The sequence below is a fragment of the Pan paniscus genome, chromosome 5 (assembly GCF_029289425.2).
Source record: "Pan paniscus chromosome 5, NHGRI_mPanPan1-v2.0_pri, whole genome shotgun sequence".
Lineage (NCBI taxonomy): Eukaryota > Metazoa > Chordata > Mammalia > Primates > Hominidae > Pan > Pan paniscus.
Window position 1 is genome coordinate 51,289,404 of NC_073254.2, and position 19,510 is coordinate 51,308,913.

Here is a 19,510-nt window from a genome sequence, read left to right on the forward strand (position 1 = left end):
GTATTAAGCACCTACTGTGTGCTGGACTGTTCTAGGTGCTCAGAATGTAGTAGTGAATAAAGCAGATGAAAATCTCTGCCCTTGTGGAGCTGACACATGACAAACAAGATAAATAAGTAGCCTGGCAGGGTGGCATGTGCCTGTAATCCCAGCAGTTTGGGAGGCAAAGGCAGGAGGATTGCTTGAGTCCAGGAGTTCCAGACCAGCCTGGACACATGCTGAGACCTCATATCTACAAAAGAAAAAAAAATTGTTTTTAATTAGCCAGGCTTGGTGGCATGTGCCTGCAGTCCTAAATACCCGAAGCTGAGGCCGGAGGATCGTTTGAGCCCAGGAGTTTGAAGCTGCAGTGAGTCATGATCACACCACTGCATTCCAGCCCAGGCAACAGAGGAAGACGCTGTCTCAAGGAAAAAAAAAAGTAAACCAGGGTATGGGAGATGAGAAGAAGTGATACAGAGAAAATAAAAACCAGTTAAGGGGAATAAGAAGTGTTGGAAGGTTGGAATGTTAGATAGGGTGGCCAGAGGAGGCCTCCACAGGGTGACATCTGAATTAAAACCTTAGGGAAGCATGGAAGGGCTACTAAGCCATGTGGGAAAAGAGCATTCCATGGAAGGGCCACTAAGCCATGTGGGAAAAGAGCATTCCAGGAAAAAGGAAGAGCAGGTGAAAAGGCCCTGGGGCGGGGGTGGGCCGCGTGACTGGAGTGGAGTGGGGAGGGGCCCAGCGTCAGGAGATTAGGTCAGCAGGGAAAGGAAGTCACAAGGTGGGGGGACTGGGAGGCCATGAAGGGACGGTGCTTTTGCACGATGGGAGCCACAGGAGGGCTCTGAGCAGAAAAGAGACAGAATTTGACCCGGGTTTTAACAAGATCCCTCTGGCCGCGGGGTGAGGAATAGAGTGAGGGTATCTAGGAGACCCCATTCACTTCACAAATGTCCCTGCCATTCTTGGAGTGGGCCCATCAAGTCAGCCCTCTCTCCCTACTCCCTGTTACAAGGGACAAAAGGCACATGGAGTGGGGGTGGGGAGGGGACTGGAAATGAGATGAGGCTGGAAAAGGGCGTCATCCTGGGTTGGGGTGGATTTTGGAAGCCAGGGTGGGTTTTGGAGCCGGGACTTGATTCAATGCAGAAGGGAGTCAACAAAGTTTTCTGAGCAGGGAAATCACCTCACTGAAGCCACGCTCACCTTAGTCAGAAGCCACGGGAAGGAAGCTTGCTGTGGATGAGGCCTGGTGCTAGAAGCTGCACTCACGCCTCCAGCCAGCAGACAAGGTCTTAACGGGCACGGACTCCTTCTGCGTCTCCCTGGGACTGGGGCTCCCTGAGAACAGGGCTATGTCTCCTCTCAGACTGGGGCTGCCTGAGGGCAGGAACCATCCCCTCCATCTTCAGTCTGTTCATGCAACAACAGGGATGGGACTTCATGCTTTGCACACCTTACTAACCTTCAGCGGGACTTGGATGCTGCAGTTAGAAACATGTCAGGGAAATTGCTCCCGAATTAGAGACAGACAGGCAGACAGGAACAGGCTGGTGTTTCTGGTGTGGGAAGGAGCTGCACCTACCTCCCGCCACTGCTTGTTCTCCATCCCTTGGGTATACATGACGCACACTGCGGGGAGAGGAGAAACAATGGATTAATACCTCAGGCCAAGAGGAAGGAGGGGTCCCAGATGAAAAGGATCCTGGATGGGCAGGCGCCTCAGCAGACCCAGCCTGGGTAGCACTGTTGGATCTGGGTAGGGGTAGAGGGTGTCTCCTGGGGTGGCTGAGATCTTGGTGAGTGAGTCTGGCCCCCCAAGCCTGGACAGGAATCTGGCCCCCCAAGCCTGGACAGGGTTGTAGATGCACCGATTCAGAGGGGTTGCGTTGGAGAAGGGAGACTAGGTGTGCCTGGAAGGGGCAACCTTTAGGAGAAGGGTCGGCACCATTGCCTTCTAGGCTACAGCAAAGGTCTGAAGTGTGAGGCAGGTAGACGGGTGGGTGTGATGGACGACAAGCAGAGGTGTGGTGGGGGAGAGCATCAGAAATCCGCATTGCTCCTTTACAGCCCAGAGCAGTTTCATGAGGCCTCTGATTATCATCAGCCCCACTTTACATACAGATGGGAAAACAGGCTCAGAGGAGGCCAAAGACCCATCCAGGTCACACGCTTGGGTGGCACTGCTCAAGGCTAGAACCTGGACTCCAAAATCAGTGCTCATCCCACCAGGTCACAGCCAACTGGAGCTCTTAGGCGTACTGGTTTCTCTGGGACCCTGTGGCCCCAGACCTCCAACCCCTCCCAACCTGCTCTGTTGTGTTGAGGCTTCACAAGCGTACAGGCCGGGAAGGGTCAAATCTCCACAATTATCTTTCTCAGACACTATGGGAGAAACATTAAACAGGCTTGACACACTTTGAACGGCGCCTGGCACATGGTTAGTGCTCAGTAAGGGCTCAAGCATTGCCGCTGCAATTAGTCATAGCGTTGTCGCTATTGTTACCGTTCTTGTTGTCGGAGCAGGACTTACGTGGGTCGGACTTGGAAAACATGTCTTTGTCTAGGAGGTTCCTGAAAGAGGGGGAGAGAGGAGGGGTTAGCACGGCCAGCTGAGAGGAGGCGACCTCAGGGGATTCAGGCTGTTACTGAGACCCAGAGGCTGCCTCTGGCCTGGCCTCAGGCAAAACAGTTCCACAATCGTTTATTAGGCTTCATTAAAAGCCAGGCACTGGGCAGGCCCTGGAGGTTCCTCAGCCCACCTGCCTAAGGTGTGCAGAACTCCCTACCTCCCACCCCTATCATCACCACAAGCACTCCGGGTAGGTGCCCTGGTCTTGGTGCCCTGTGTCGCACAGCCACTCACCATCGGGGGATTTCCGAAACTGCCCAATGTCTTAGCCCTTTCTAGAAGCTCTCCTTTAATCACTTCTCTGCTTCTCAAAAAAATAAGATAAAGCAATCAAAACATATCCACCTACTCTCCCATTTTCTCAAGGCTCTACTTACAGCCAGTTTATTCGATGGTCTCATCTGTACTGATAGATTAATGAATTACACCTCCCAGGGGAAGCCGACTCATTTGGACAAGGTCCTTCTGTGGTCAAGACCAGGGCTACCACATGGCTCTGATAATCAGACTGGACGGCACAGCAGCAAGATGATGGACACAACGTTTGGGGACAGAACGGTCTTTCAACAGGTGCTAAGCTCCCCTTGTCCTGCCTCCATGCAATAAAGGCTCCCATTTACTGAGCCCCGGCGATGGGTCAGGCAGTGCGCTGTTTTACAAATATGAGCTCCCGATTCTCATGCTGCCCTGCAAGGTTGATCCTAGGCAGGTATTGTCCCATCTTACAGATGTGGAAGTGGAGGGGAGAGGAGGGGAGGATGGGCAGCCTACATCCTGCACATCTGGTATCCCTCGTTTCACAGCGACCTGCTGCCATTGGGAAGCAAGACAGCCCAGTGGAAACGCAGTCTCTGGCTGGGAAGTCATTCAACCTCTCTGAGCCTGTTTCCTCATCAGTACAACGAGACGGTAGTATCAGTCTTGAAGGCTGTTGATGCCCTGCCTGGATCCCCTCAGCCCTCACAGTTCCTGTACACACACATGGTTTCCTCTTGTGTCTGTTTCTCTCCTGCGGGCTTTCTCGGGCAGGCTGTCTGCAAGGGCCAGAAAGTTTATGCTCCCAAAAGGCAGCACTCAACCAACAGGAAGGGGCTGGAGGACTGACTGCTCAGCTTCTTCACTCACCCTGGAGACAGCTCTGCTCTACAGTCTCTCCGAAGTCCCAGAGGGACTGAGCCCCAGGGGCCGCCAGGAGACCTACCCATGAACACATCCCACGCTGACCAGGTCTTCCCTTCCCTGCTTCCCCTGTAAGCTGCCAGACAAGCCCTTCCTGCCTGTGCGGCTACTCCTGCCAACACTGCCCTCAAGTCTTGGTTCTTTTCCCAACCATCTCAGCCTTGTCCCGCCTCCCTTCCGGAGGTCCCAAAGGATCTTGTCACCTTCCTTCTCTACTCCCACAACCCCCCACAGGTGCCTCTGCCCCTCGAACTGCTTTTCTGGAGAAAAGAAACAGTCAACACTGGTCTGTGTTGCTTCCTGAAAGCCAACTTCAAATATCAGAGCTAGGCCGGGTGTGGCTGCTCATGCCTGTATTCCCAGCACTTTGGGAGGCTGAGGCATGTGGATCACTTGAGGTCGGGAGTTCGAGACCAGCCTGGCCAACATGGTGAAACCCATCTCTACTAAAAATACAAAAATTAGCCCGGCATGGTGGTATGCGCCTGTAATCCCAACTACTCAGGAGCCTGAGGCAGGAGGATCACTTGAAACAGGGAGGTGGAGGTTGCAGTGAGCTGAGATCGCACCACTGCACTCCAGCCTTTTTCAAAACAACAGCAGCAGCAACAACAACAAAACAAAACAAACAAATATCAGAGCTAGATGAGGCCCTGAGGAGGATCTGTTCCTCTTTCTCCTCCACGATGGGGACATGAAAGACCAGGGAGAGGCAAAGGGCGACCGTGGCCTACAGCAAGCAGTGGTAGAGACAGAAAAGTCTAGAAGGAGGCCTTACCCTGAGTCACTGTCACCAAAGCCCTCAGCAGTGACAGCCTGTCGGGCAACTTGACCCCATAATCAACCCTACCACTCATGCCCCACGCCCTAAGGTGGGAGCCAAAAATCAATCAACAGATGGACAAACGCAACAGCAGCCTGAGGCCTACACATGGCATCCTCTGGTGCCTGGGGAAGCCCCAGATTGCATTCATTAATACCCCCAGCTCCAGTCCCTGAGCAGATTCCTAGAGATGCCCCCAAGAGAGGAATTCCCAAATGGCTTCAGAAACCAGTCCCTGGAGAACTCTCACCCCTCCCCAACTCCAGTCTCTACATCCAGGGGCCACTCCCCAAAGGCAGCCACCCCCAACTGGGCCTCCCTGACCCCACAGGCAACCACCTCTCTCCTGGCCCCCACCGGCCCCTCCACCAGACCAGACCTGCTCCCAGTCAGCTGTCACTTCAGAAACCATCTGATAAACCTCCCAGCCCTCCACAGAGAGCATCAGATGAACGATAAACAAGGCATCTCTGAGAAGTAGGCAGCAGGGGCTGCACGTGAGACACCACTTCTACATACAGTCATTCACACCGAGGCGGGCTGACTTCCCTGGGCCGACATTCTCATCCTGTAGTGTGCTAAGTTTGGGGGTAGGGGTGTCTATCTTGATTTAAACAAAGGATAAATGCCTTGAGACCAAAGGTGACTCTACAGTGGTGGAACCTGAGGCACAGTGAGGAGCTGAAAGTGATAAGGAGGAGAGGGACTTCTCTACTAAAGCAAGCGCTTTAGGTTTATCTTTGAATTCTATAATGAAATTCAGCAATGACATAAAATCCTCGAATGTTCAAGCTGGAGAGGACCTCAGAGGTCACCTTTCCCAACTCCTTTACAAATCAGGACTGTGAGACTCGGAAGGACAACGTTTAACTCCTCCAAGGTCTGGGTCTCCTCCAAGTGTGGCTCTAGAACTCGGATCTGGTCATATCCCGGCTAGGGAGAAAGAGAGTGAGGCCCTGGATATCAGCCTAGATACGTGTGCGTGTTTGTGTGTGTGCATGCGCGTGTGTTATGGGCGGTGGGAGGGGGAGGTCTTATCCTCAAAGACAAGTAGATGGGGCTTTCCCTGGTCCTGCCCACTTCCCAGCTGGGCTAGAGGCACACAGCTAGACTAAGAAACAGAATCTAGCCACCTGGCTCCTTGCCTGGTGACCTCAAGACCCTCACCGAATCCTGGGACATGGGTCACCCTGGCAACCAGCACCCCAGGATAAAGCAAACCCTCTCTTCTCCACTCTGCTGAAATTATTCTTGCCATCCTTCCAGACTATTCCTGTCCTTCCTCAGTTTTGCCTTTCCTGGACACTGATGGACAGCTACTTCCTCTCCTCTCCCCTGAGCTCTCTCTGGCCTGGAGTGTGCAGCCCTCTGACTCGTAGGACCCCATTACATACTCTGTACACGATCGGTTGCAAAATCATGGGTGTATCTGTCTCTCACACTGGCTGTGCATGCCTCCATGGCAGGGTTTCCCACCCTGCCACAGGCCAGCCTAGCACCTGAGTCAGAGTAGTGGCCTGGCAAGCTGGATGGATGAAGGACGACCAAAAAGAATGGCCAGATGGGTGAGCGAAGCCCGTATCTCCCCACCTGGGTGGCACACGGTCAAGCTCAGGGACGGCCCCTTGCACTTCCTCTCAGCTGTGGCATGTAGTAGTTAAGTGCATGGGCTCTGCAGTCAGACAAGCTGGGTTTGCTCGCCTTGTGCCTCAGTTTCCCCATCTGTAAAGTGGGGGGTGGGGCACAGTAAAAATAGTTCAGGGCTGCTGTGGAGATTCGATATGTGGAGCACCTGGGACCTCGTCAGCCTTGTCAGACAGGTCAGCTGTCGTTGGCCCGGTGCTGAGTGGAGCCGTCACTCTCCCGGTGGATGCTCAGGCACACTTGGTGACAAGCGCAGCACAAGCAATCTCCACCCTCACAGGTCCAAGGAAGAAGCCCGCCCCCAACACACTCCCAGGGCTCCCTGCTGAGTCCCTTCCCCAGCTCAGCCCCTCTTCAGCCTCCGTTCCATTCCCCACTCTCAGCCTTGAGGACCTTCTGCCTCTCGCCTATGTCCCTGCGCCCTACACCCTCTGATCCCACACCTCGTCCACACTTGCCTCCATCCATCCCTCTCCCTAACTGCCTGTCCAGACAGAACCCTCAGGGCCTGCTAAACCTCCTGTCTCGGCTTTGGACGGGTGGCTTCACCCCGTGAACAATGGGCCTCGCACTTCTGGGGCTCACCCCTGCCCCGGGGTATAAAATGGCAGTTCCTTGGGCTCTGTTCCAAGTCTGGCTGTGTAGGTCTGAAGCAGGGCTCCAGAAGCCATGTTTATACAAGTGGCCGCCAGATATCCCCCTATTATGTCTCTGATGGCAGCCGTCCAAATACCACATGTTGAGACACCGTCTCTTAGGGCCTCAGTTTCCCCCGCTGCAAAGTCACAGACAACAACACACACACGTGTAGCACCAGAAGTTTCTTCGAGGTAAAGCGCCTTCCCCACTGATCCTCACCCTGATCCGCTGAGGACTTCCAGGCCCAGGGGCAATGAGTCACTTGCCCACAAGCACACAGCCAAAAGCCTGGGGGAGGAAACCGGGTCTTCCGCCCTGAGGAAGGGCCCGAGACACCAGGGCACAGACAAGACCAGACCACAAGTACTTTTTCTCCACTTTCTTTCTTTGGAGAGCACAAAGAGAATTTTTTTTTAGCAGGAAAAACGTATTTTTTTTTTCTAAAAGAGCATACAACCCTTCCGCTGTCTGCACAGCAGCCTGGAGCTTGGCTTCTTTTGTTCCTTAAATCAAGGCCAGGAAGCAGAGCCAAGAGCCCCTTTCCTCCCTGCTTTCCCTTGCGGAATCATTTCCAATTCAGTGGCAGTGAGAAAATGGTCATTCACTGGGCTGTGAGGTCAGAAGTCTCCAAGGCCCCAGCAAGGACAGAAAACACTGGAAGGGCAAAATGAGAGCCCTTGGCAGGTGCTAAAGGAGGGGCCACAGGGTAACACCTCCCATCTGGGGGAGCTTAAGAAAGAAGCTGGGCACATGTAGTCTTAGCTACTCGGGACTCCAAGGAGGGAGGATCACTTGAGCTCAGGAGTTCGAGACTAGCCTCGGCAACACAGTGAGATTCCATCTCTAAAACAACAACAACAAACCAAAAAAAAAAAAAAAAAGAAAGGTATGGGTAGAGGCTGGGGTGTACCATCCGAGAGGGAGACACAACCCTGCACTCAGGGAGCCCAGTCTGACCGGGAGACATAGCCTCTGCCTCAGGGAATCCTCAGCCAGAAAGGAGACATATTTGCTCTTGAGCTGAGATGCTGGGTGAACTGACCATCACGCATCCCTGGTTGTCTCTAAACAAAGCCCAGAAGTGCTGCATCAATGCACTGAGCAAAGGCTTTGGCTTCAGCATAGAAAGAAACATTTTCCTGGGGCAGGACCCATAATGGAGGTCATGGGCCCCCAGTAGGCAAAGTATGGCATATTGGTATATACGGATACCACATATATGGATACATTCTTCTGGAGAGCTTTCATTAGCTACCCGAAGACATTCATGAGTCTAAAAAGGTCAAGAAAAGATGGTGTATCTTCTTCCCAACAACTCACCCTAAGCATCCGTCCAACCTTGGGGGTGAAAAGTGGGGGCATTGAGAGCATAGACTTCAAGCTTCATCTCTGGATCCAACACCCAACTCTGTCCCTTACTTGCTATATGACCTCTGGCATGTCATTTAGCTTCTCTGTGCATCAGTATTCCCATTTGTAAAGAAGGGCTAATAACAGTCCCCCCCTCCCAGGAGTTTTGTGAGATTAAACTCACATAGTAAGTTGCAATGCAGTGCCTGGCATACAATAAGTGCTCAACAAAGGCCTGTGGAGAATGAAGATGGCACCTAAGAATGCTCCATATTCTCCCCTCTCTTCTCCCTAAAGCTTGGCTTTAGCAGGACCCAAGCCCTACTACCCTTGCCCACCACTGCTGACTGGTTGCACAGCCTTCCTTGAGGAGAGAGTGGGGACAGGAGAGCCAAGGTCAGGTAGAAATGGGAATCCTGGCTGGGCTTGGTGGCTCATGCCTATAATCCCAACACTTTGGGAGGCTGAGGCAGGAGGATCACTTGAGGCCAGGAGTTTGAGACCAGTGTGGGCAACATACGGAGACCCTGTCTCTACAAAAAATAAACAAAATTAGCCGGGTGTGGTGGTGTGTATCTGTAGTCCCAGCTACTCAAGAGGCTGGGGTGGGAGGATCTCTTGAGCCCAGGAGGTCAAGGCTGCAGTGAGCCGTGATCACACCACTGCACTCCAGCCTGGTGTCAGAGCGAGACCCTGTCTCAAAAATAAATAAATACATAAATAAAGAAACAGAAGCCTGGGCACGGTGGCTCACACCTGTAATCCCAGCACTTTGGGAGGCCAAGGTGGGTGGATCACTTGAGGTCAGGAGTTCGAGACCAGCCTGACCAATATGGTGAAACCCTGTCTCTCCTAAAAATACAAAAATTAGCCAGGCATGGTGGCAGACACCTGTAGTCCCAGCTACTCGGGAGGCTGAGGCAGGAGAATCGCTTGAACCCGGGAAGCAGAGGTTGCAGTGAGCCGAGATCACGCCACTGCATTCCAGCCTGGGTGACAGAGTGTGGCTCCATCTCAAAAAAAAAAAAAAAAAAAGTTGAGTGTAGGAATTGCAAAAAAAAAAAAAAAAAAAACCCAACAGGAATCCTGATGGTCCCACAGAGGCCCCTGAGGTACTGACCAGCATCACCCCATTTCTGCATGGAGCAATTTGCATAAACATCTGGCAAATGGAGTGGGAGAGAGATGACACCTAACAAGTATATAATCTGTGCCAAGTCCTTTGTTATGTACTTAGCCTGTGACACTCTATTTACCCTCCATATCAACGCCAGAAAGTAGACTTTGCTCCCATTCTATAGGCAAGGCCACAGAGGCTGAGCGATGTGCCTGATGTCACCGGCTTGTCAAGAGGCATGCAGAAATTTGAACTCTGAACTCTGAAGCTCAAGCTCATTTAAAGGTGCCCTGGGGAGTGCTTGCACTACCAAAGCCAAGGACTCCCAAAGCCCCATCTGGGCCAGCAATGCTCTGTCTTATCCTCACTGTCCTGCTTCCCATCCTCAGCCTCTCGGAGCTGCTCCCAAACAAACGACTGAAGAGGAGAATTGGAGGGTTTCCCATGTCCTCCTGCCCGGCTCCCAGACCTAAAAGGCAGAAGTAATCCGAGGAAAGCAGGGCGGGAGCTGGGAGGAGAGAAGCCTTGGCACCTAGCCCCTGGCACTTACCCATCTCCCCTTTCAGATCCCGTTCTCACCCGCGTGCTCTGTTTCCCTGCCAAGCAACCTCACCAAGGTCTAAAAAGCAATTTTCACATGGCTTAAAGAGCTCTCCTTCCTGGGGCAATTTGCATTTTTATTGTTATTAATTATTGTAATAATTGTCCCTCTCACACTACATGGCCAAGGGAAAAGAGCAGGAGCTCTGGCCTCAGATGCATCTGAGCTGGAGTCCCCACCTGGCAACATGTGACCCTGACAAGGTACTTCATCTCAGTTTCCTCATCTGGGCATGGGGTCACATACCTGCCTGTGGAGTTGCTATGAAGTCAACAGCTTCAAACAGAAACGTAGGAAGCACACTCAATTCCTCTCTTTCCCTTATTCCCCCTCCTGTCCCATCAGCAAGTTTTAAATGTTTCTACTTCAAAATATATCCCAAATCTGTCCACTCCTCCCCATGCCACCATCAGTATCATCTCTCACTTGGAGGCCTCAGTAGTCTTCTGCCTAGCAATGTGCTTCCATGCCTGCCTCTCTCTACCCTTCACCAGTCCCTTCTCTTCACGATGACCAGAATCCTTTTTATTTTATTTATTTTATTTTTTATTTTTTTGAGATGGAATCTCACTCTGTTGCCCAGGCTGGAGTGCAGTGGTGCAATCTCAGCTCACTGCAACCTCCGCCTCCTGGGTTCAAGCTATTCTCCTGCCTCAGCCTCCAGAGTAGCTGGGATTACAGGCACATACCACCACACCCGGCTAATTTTTGTATTTTCAGTAGAGATGTGGTTTCGCCATGTTGGCCAGACTGGTCTTGAACTCCTGACCTCAAGTGATCTGCCCATCTTGGCCTTTCTAAGTGCCAGGATTACAGGCTACAGCCACCGCACCCGGACTCTTTTTATTTTTTATTTTGAGACAGAGTCTTGCTGTCACCCAGGCTGGAGTGCAGTGGTGCAATATCAGCTCACTGCAACCTCCGCCTCCCAGGTTCAAGCAATTCACCTGCCTCAGCTTCTCGAGTAGCTGGGATTACAGGCGCCCGCCACCGCACCTGGCTAATTTTTGTATTTTTAATAGAAACGGGGTTTCACCATGTTGGCCAGGGAGGTGGAGGCTGCAGTGAGCAGAGATCATGCCACTGCACTCCAGGCTGGGTGACAGAGTGAGACGCCATCTCAAAAAAAAAAAAAAAAAAGGCCTCTCAATAGCAAATGAAGATCAATATCAATTATCAAATAAATGAATGTGTCAGTAGTGCTCAGTTATTGGTACCTATTACCATGATTAAACTGATTTAGCACATTACAGTTTATATAGAATGTCACAGACTTAATCTCTTTAGTCTTCAGAACAATGAAGACAGAGGATGTGGACAGGACCAGTATTTTCCACCAGTTTACAAATGGAGAAACTGAGGTTGGAGAACTTAAATAATCTGGCCAGGATCCCAGAGAAGATAAGCCAGGAGTGGCACTGACTTTCAGTGTCCTGGCCAGGATTCTTCCATACCCAAAGGTATAAAGCTGTCCTGTTGTTACTGTGAGGTCTGTGTGAGGCCAGCAGAAGAGACCTTAGGGAACCTCGCAATGATTTGAAATCACACTAAGCCTTTTTATTCTTGGCTGGCAAACAGGCAGAAAGAAAGGCAGTCATGGGTTCAGTCAAGCTGTGCTTGGAGAATCAGTCACCTAACACTGTCCACTGTCCATTGGCCGTAGGAAAATCTGAGGAGCAGGCCTCAGAGATGCAAATTCTAGGCTCTTGGAAAGCCTCCTTACTTTCCAAATGGCCCCATAGATGCCACGTTTGCCCATCCAGCAAACATTGCCCACTCTCTTCCTGCTGACAGAATCCACATTGTTTAGATCTGATGACGACTCCCTGAAATCCGGGAAGATGGCCCCTGTCCCTAGTCTAGGAGTGCACATGAGACCCAGCTTTGGCCCCTGAAATAGAAAGGAAAGTTTGCTGAGAGACTTTGGAAAGGATTGTACTTTCCCAGTAAAAAGAACTTTTCAGAGAGAGGACTCTGGCCTCATGCCTAGCTTCCTGTCTTTGGATGCAGTTGTGATGCCTGAAGCAGAGGCAGCCATTTTGTAACAACGAGGCCTACTGCTAAGATGATAGCAAAATACAAAGACGACTGGGTCCTTGATGATAAAGTGAGCTGACAAAGTAGCCCTGATATAACCTACCTCCAGATTCATTGTGATCTGAGAAAAATAAATGCATATCAGGTTTAAGCCACCATCAGTCAGATTTTCTGTTACCTACAGCTGAATCATTCCTACCCAAGCCTGACTCCTCTCTGCCCCAGAGCTTTCCAGCCTAATTCCCCAGCCTCCTCCCTACCCTTTCTTCCCAAGGGTAGAACATCTCGAGTATCGCCTTGAGTCTAAACAGGGTGAACTGTGAGCTGGGAAAGGAGGGATGGTAAACTACTACCGTGTGGTCTGGATGGCATCGAAGGCTGGCTTCCATCCTGTGACTTTTTCTGGTTTCTGCCCCCGAAGGATTCCTCCAGTTCTGGGTTTGCTGCTCAGAACCACAGGCAGCTGTTAGCAAGGAAGGCCTCTCCCATCCCTGGGGAGAGACTGCCTACCTTTTGGTCACACCTACCATAGTTGGTACTCAGGCCTCCACCACCATCCTCCTGGAGAACCCAACCTCCAATCTCAAGAAGCCCTCAAGGTCTTGAAGTCTGAGGGAATAGGAGTTGGATCCCTCTCTCCAAAGTGTACTCACTGTGTAACCTTGGGCAAGTCCCTTAACCTCTCTGAGCCTCAATTTCCTAATCAGCAAAAAGAGAAAATACTACTATCTATCTATCCTAGTTTAAAAGATGTAGCAATTGTGATTGGCAGAAATATAAGATGGCCTCCAAGATTCCAGTCTCCTGGCACACACGTCTGTATAATCCCCTCCCCTTGAGAGTGGGCGGGACCTGGGAATATGATAGGTTAGTCACTCATGCGATTGGGTTATGATGTATAACAAAGGCGATCAGATATTCACTCTTGTGATTACAGTTACTTTACATAAGACTCTGTCATAGCAGATTAGGAGAGATTCTCCTGCTGACCTTGAAGAAGTGAGCTGCCATGCTGTGAGGGGGCCATGTGGCAAGGGCCTGGGGGCGGACTCTAGGAGCTGAGAGTCACTCTGGTCCAATAACCAGGAAGAAAACAGAACTTTAATCTATCTGCTGCAAGAAATTGAATTCTGCCACCCACCAGTGAGCTTGGAGGAGGACTCAGAGCCTTGGATAAGACCACAGCCCTGCCAATACCTTGATTCCAGCCTAGTGAGACCCTGAGCAGAAAAGCCACTTATGTCATGCCTGGACTTCTAACCTACAGAAACTAGGAAATGAGAAATGGCTGTAGTTCAAAGCCACTAAGTTTGTGGTAATTTGTCACATAGCAATTGAGAACTAATATAATAACCTTAATTTGAAATATATAAAAGTATTATGTGAGGCCAGGTGCAGTGGCTCACACCTAATCCCAGCACTTTGAGAGGCACAGGCTGGAGGACTGCTTCAGACTAGGAGTTTGAGATCAGCCAATCAGCCTGGGCAACCGAGTATGACCTCACCTCTACAAAACAAACGAACAAAAAAAAAATCAAAAAAAAATTAAAAATTAGCTAGATGTGGTGGTGTGTGTGCGCCTGTAGTCCTGGCAACTCAGGAGGCTAAGGCAGGAGGATCACTTGAGCCCAGGAGTTGGAGGCTGCATTGAGCTATGACTCTACCACTGCATTCCAGCTTGGGCAACAGAGACTGTATCTCAAAAAAAAGGAAGGAAGGAAGGGAGGGAGGGAGGGAGGAAGGAAGGAAGGAAAGAAAAAAAAAACAAGTTGTGTTATTTATTTGAATAGGTTAAAAACAGATGGGCTGGGTGCGGTAGCTCATGCCTGCAATCCCGGCAATTTGGAAGGCCGAGGCGGGCCGATCACCTGAGGTCAGCAGTTCAAGACCAGCCTGACCAACATGGTGAAACCCCGTCTCCAGTAAAAATACAAAAATCAGCCGGGTGTGATGGTGCATGCCTGTAATCTCAGCTACTCAAGAGGCTGAGGCAGGAGAATCACTTGAACCCAGTAGGCAGAGGTTGCAGTGAGCCGAGATTGGGCCACTGTACTCTACCCTGGATGACAGAACGAGACTCCATCTCAAAAAAAAAAAAAGTTGAGTGTAGAAATTGCATACGGTTCAGCCTAATATGATGTAAAGTGCCTAGCATGCAGTAGGCACTCAGTAAATGCCACTGTTATTATTCCCCTAGCTCCACTGACCTGAGTACCTTAGTGTATTCAATGGTTAAATGGACTTCTTTTCCTAGCACTGGCTTTGACAGCTGCCGCCCTCCCCCAGGCTCCTCCCTCCCCCAAACCACCCTCTCCCTGCCTGTCAGAAGAAAGCGCTCAGAGCTGTTCACACCCCTTCTGAGAGACCCAGGGCACAGCTCCTGAGCCGGGCTGCCTCTCTGGCTCCAGGGCAACAAAACGCCAACCCGAACAGACAGCAGAAAACAATATCTCTGGGGCAGAACAACAGCTGCCCACCAGCCCCATACCAGCTGGTGGGGAGAGGGAAGCCAGCAGGGCTAAGCAATGGGCTGCTTCCAGACTGGCCCCGCCCCGTCTTCCCTGGGTCTTGGGAACCCACCATGTGGAACTGTGCATTGCTTCTCCAGCAGGACCCTGCGCAAGTGCAAAGGTTTCTTGTTATGTAAAAAATGCAAATCATTCTTTCTAACCAACATGCTGGGCCAGATCCCTGCATGGAGACCTGAAAAATAGTGGCGCCTTTGGAGAATGGAACGTCAGACAGGTAAGTTTTGATTGACTCAGCAGGATGGCTCACACAGTCAGGAAGGGTCTAGAACAGGCCATCAGAGGAAGGAAGAGCTCTTGGCTCAAGGGAGGAGGGTCTTTAAAGTCACATTTTTTATGATGTCTACTGGTATCTAGTTCCACAAACCATCTGCCCTACTCACTTCCAAAACAACCCTTAAGAATCTCTAGATTGGCAGGGCACAGTGGCTGACGCCTGTAATCCTAGCACTTTGGGAGGCTAAGGCTGGTGGATCACCTGAGGTCAAGAGTTCGAGACCAGCCTGGCCAACATGGTGAAACCTTGTCTCTACTAAAAATACAAAAATTAGCCCTGTGTGGAGGCAGGCACCTGTAATTCCAGTTACTCAGTAGACTGAGGTAGGAGAATCACTTGAACCCAGAAAGCGGAGGTTGCAGTGAGCTGAGATCGCACCTTTGCACTCCAGCACTCCAGCCTGGGCAACAGAGCAAAAACTCCGTCTCAAAAAAAAAAAAAAAAGAATCTCTAGATTGATCAGATCTCCAGGACACACACAGACCCTGGGAGCCAGCTATAGAGGCAAATTTTTATTAACTTCCAGGTATCAAATAAGCAACAACATCAGTCGATATTCATGGATTAATTCATTTAAGCCTCATAACTGATAAGGATCATTATGCTTTCTTTACAGATGGGGAAACTGAGGCATAGACAGCTTAGTAGCTTACCCAAGGTCATAGGAAGAGAGCTGGGATTTGAAACCAAGGAGACAGATTCCAGGGCTCACATTCATAACCGTTGTGCCAAATAACCAAAGGCTTTCTAATCTTGGGCCCTGAGTTTACCACAGTCAGTAAAAATAATTGTTTGGGAGTATAGTATACTCTACCTGAAGCAGGGGCCTGAAACTGTCCATCCCCAGTGTCATTTGCCTTCAGTGGAGACTTGGCCCCATGGTGGCCCTGTGTTCTGACTCAGATGTGCACCTGTGCCAGGCAGCTTTGCTTAGCTAGCTGAGCCCTAGGATGGGCACAGCAGGTGCAGGATCCTCCCCTAGGCACAGAGCAGAAGAAGGCTCTGTGGTAGGGGAGTGGTAGGCCCCTTCATGAGGAGGAAGGCAAGTGGAAACAAGTGTTCCTGGGAGCCAGAGGTGGCAACTCATAATCTTCCCTGAAACATTGGCCCCTCTACCCCAGCTGCCCATCCTGAAACCCCCTGGAGTTCTCACCTGCCAGCCCCTCTGCCTGCCCTACTGTTCTGGGCCCACCAGCAGGTGTCACTCAGATGCCCAGGGCAGAGCCTCCCCAGAGCCTCCTCTCCTGGAGCCCTGAGAGCGCTGACCACAGGGTGCAGTGGGGAGGGACTTGACTTTAACTGGCGACCATGGAGTGAAGAATATGCTGGAGAAAGCCACTGTCTGCATTTCTCCCTCCTCCCTGTGCTCCTCTCCTCCTCCTTTTCCTCCTCCTCTTTCTCTCTGTTCTAGAACCTGAATAGTTGGGCCTGGCTGAGGCAGAGAGATGCATCTACAATTTCCAGGCCACCCAGACTGTTTTCTCACCTCCCCTCTGTTCTAAGTGACTGCTCCCTCCTCATCTCTGCCCACCAAAACCCACTTCCCCCCACCTCTGGCTTTCTGGAGAACATGAGCAGGCCCCAGGTCAGGGCCTTCCTCAGCTCATGGATCATGTCCCCCAAAAGGGAATTGACCCAGGGTCAGCCCCAGAACCACATCCCCCAGGAAGGCCTCTTATGCAAGAGGTTTGAGTCCTTTGGGCATCTTTACTTCCAGAAAGCAAACAGGAGGGGCCAGGTGCTACCGCCTTCCAGTGATCATTGTAGCTACTTATTGAGCACCTACTGTGTGCCAAGCAAGTGCAAAGTAGCTTGCTAGGTGCTTCATGCTCCTCCACTCCTGCAAGTTAATTCCTCCAACAGTATTTGGCAAGTGCCAGGCACTGCTCTAAGCACATGAGCTACCTTGGTGAACAAGGTTTCTCCATGAGTACATGCTGCTTATTGTTTGTACCTGACAGGTGGGGGAAACTGAGGCTTAAAGTTTGCCCCAAGTGGTGAAGCAGAGATTCTGTTTCAAGGTATCTGACTCCAAAGCCACACTATCTGCCCTCCATCTCCTTTCCTCTCCACTGGAGTAGAGGGTGCATGGGTCTGACTCAGGGTGGGAATCCCTGCCCTCAAATGCTTACACAGTTGCTTTGAGAGGGGAGGGATGACGTCTGCACACCTGAGACATCTCAAGAGGTTTCATCCTCAGTATGTGAGTGACCCTGTGGCCCAGGCTGAGTACCTAGGGCCCACAGGACACAGAAGACAATGATTTGAGCTGTGTGTCTCATGGGTGAGAGGATGCCTGAAAGTGGGGAGCGTGAGGCCAGGCTTTTCAGGAGTGGGGGGATCATGAACTTGGGGAGATAAAGGAGGAGTGAAATCTGGATGGGGAATGGGCTGTTCAGAGGCTTGGAGGTGGGAAGGATCCCAAGACAACTGAAGATGACAGGCATGATTGAAGGCTGGGAGGGAGTGCCAGGCGCAGGGATGTGCGTGCAGGAGAAGGGTGGGGAGGCCGTGCTGCTTTTGATGGCTGAGGAGGTGAGACTGGAGCTAATGGGCCATCAGGAATCTCCCAGCAGAGTAATGACAAGATGCAAATGGCGTTGGGAGATGATCCTGACGGCATGGTGTATGGGACCTGGGAGCTATCACAGGAGCCCCCAGAGGGCCTGGCTTAGGGGGGAAGCTACGTTCAACCAGACTAGCCTTCACTGCCACTTATCCCCAAGTCTTCAAGAGAAAGTCACCCTGAGTCCTTCCCTCCTTCACACCCCTGCCCAGACTCTCCAGCTCTACCTACACCTCATCAATGCCACAACTTTGTAATACAGGACTGGGGGGGCAACAAGGTTACCTCTCATGGAGGGTCTGACCAAGGAGCAACCTGGAAGAGGATGAGATGGGTGATTTCGAACAAGGGCACAGCCAGGGCTCCAGAAATGCTGTCGGTGATCTGGGGCAGGGGGCATGGCCTCTGTGGGGGAACCTCAAAGTGGGTGATGCTTGCATGGCAGCACATGATCCTAGGCCAGCCACAGAGAGACTGAACTAGGGAAAAATCCCCCTTTGCCACCCATACCCTCTTACTGCCAGGGGCAGCCTTCCCCTAGCTAGGAGAACCTGGGGTCGACCCAGCTCTTAGACAGAGAAGTTACCCCCAAACCCTGTGTGACATGAGTGAAGATTTGGGCGTGGTAGCCCACAAAAATATTCCCCCTCCTCCTCTGTTGGACTCTACAGTTTCACAATCAGTGTTCTATTCCTTTGGCTTAAGATTTTTGACCCAAGTTATTTTTTTAATAGTGCCACTTTAAGTTGTTATCATGTATCCACACCTTAGTATGAATGAGTCAATCTGATCCTTTTCCAGGAGTCGATTTCGTTGTTGATAGAGATGAAGGAAGGCTTTAAAATCCTAGAGTCTAGGACAGTGGGGTGGGGGAGACTGGTGAGGGGAGGATCAGGATGCTGGGGCAAAGAAGGGGCAAAGAGAGAAGAGAGGAGGGCACAGAAGGGAGAGGGTGGACGAGCCTGGGAGGGATGGGGGCAAATCACTCACTTCGTGATTTGGGGATGGGGTGATCAGAGATAGCCTGAGCAGAGACCGTAGTACAGCCTTTTACCAACTCCCTCTCCCCACTTGGGTGCCTGGACCCCCTGTTCCTGTGTCTTCATGTCTCCTCGATGCAACAGCCTGGAGCGCAAACTTTCTGGGATATGACCCCAGCCTGGCTTCCTATTCTGCCGTCGCCACCCGCAGCTGGACAGGACAGGGGCTCTTGGCAGATCGGCAGGGGCGCAGTCCTGGAGACCAGGACACTCTGGGAAGGGGGCGCGCGGAGGTTTAGGATCGAAGCGGCAGGGGCCGCGGGGCTCTGCGTCCAGGGCCGGGGCAAGGGGACCCGGCCAGCGGGAGGCTCACCTGCAGGACACGGTGATCTCCACCTTGGTGGCCGGGATGCTGCCCGCCAAGGAGTCGAACTCGCTCAGCGACGCCATGTCCTCAGGCTGCTCCATCGCCCACCGCACCCCCCACCCCAAATTAGTCAATCCCTGCGAGATTCACGCCTCCTCCGGAGCGACTGGAGCCCTGGGCTCTCCCCCAACTCCAGAGCCTGGGCTGGGCGGCAAGGGGAGGAGAGAGGAGCGCGAAGAGGGGGCGTGGGAAGTGAGAGAGGGAAGAGGGCGGAGGGAGCGGGGGCCGCGGATCGAGGAGGGGGCTCGGGTGACGCCGCGAGGAGGCTAGGGGCCCAGTGGGGAAGGGCAAGGAGCCCAGGGAGCGGGGGCACAGCGGGGAAGGCAGACAGGGGCGCGGGGAGAGGGGCGCGGGGAGAGGGCACCGGGAGGGAAACGCGGAGTCGTGGAGAGGGGCACCAGGAGAGGGACGCGCGTCTGTGGGCAGAGGTAGAGGGGATGCAGAAGACAGGGAGAGGGGCGTGAGGAGCGGGAGGCGCCGGATGGGGCGCTGGCGGCGGGGGTGGCGGGGCGCCGGCAGCGCGGAGCCCGAGCGCCCGGGCTGCGCCGCCTCTCCCTGGGTCTTGGCGCCGGCGGCGACGGGGCTGAGACGCGGCTGCGAGCGCCACCTCCTCGGCTCGGGCTTCGGCTCCGGGGCGCCCGGGCTGCGGGAAAATCAAATCTGCCCGAAGCCGCAGCCTCCCGCCACCCGGGAACGCCAGAGGGGGCGCCCGCAGGGGCCGG

General features: G+C 52.4%; 1 protein-coding gene across 10 annotated transcripts in view; it reads right to left on the bottom strand.

The window, feature by feature from the left end:
- CPNE5 (copine 5) overlaps window positions 1-19,510 on the bottom strand; it is a 114,431-nt gene extending 94,921 nt beyond the window's left edge. For 3 of the 10 annotated variants that reach the window (XM_003818896.4, XM_055113547.2, XM_008972310.5), the window contains exons 1-3: window positions 18,735-19,493; window positions 2,522-2,562; window positions 1,574-1,620 (exon numbers count right to left, since the gene is read on the bottom strand). In XM_003818896.4, the coding sequence (XP_003818944.1) occupies window positions 1,574-1,620; window positions 2,522-2,562; window positions 18,735-18,829 (183 nt within the window). In that variant the 5' untranslated portion in view covers window positions 18,830-19,493. Of the gene's footprint in view, window positions 1-1,573; window positions 1,621-2,521; window positions 2,563-18,147; window positions 18,225-18,734 lie in introns of those variants that run through there. The other 7 variants (XM_034961986.3, XM_034961984.3, XM_034961988.3 and 4 more) reach the window with 6 other exon arrangements.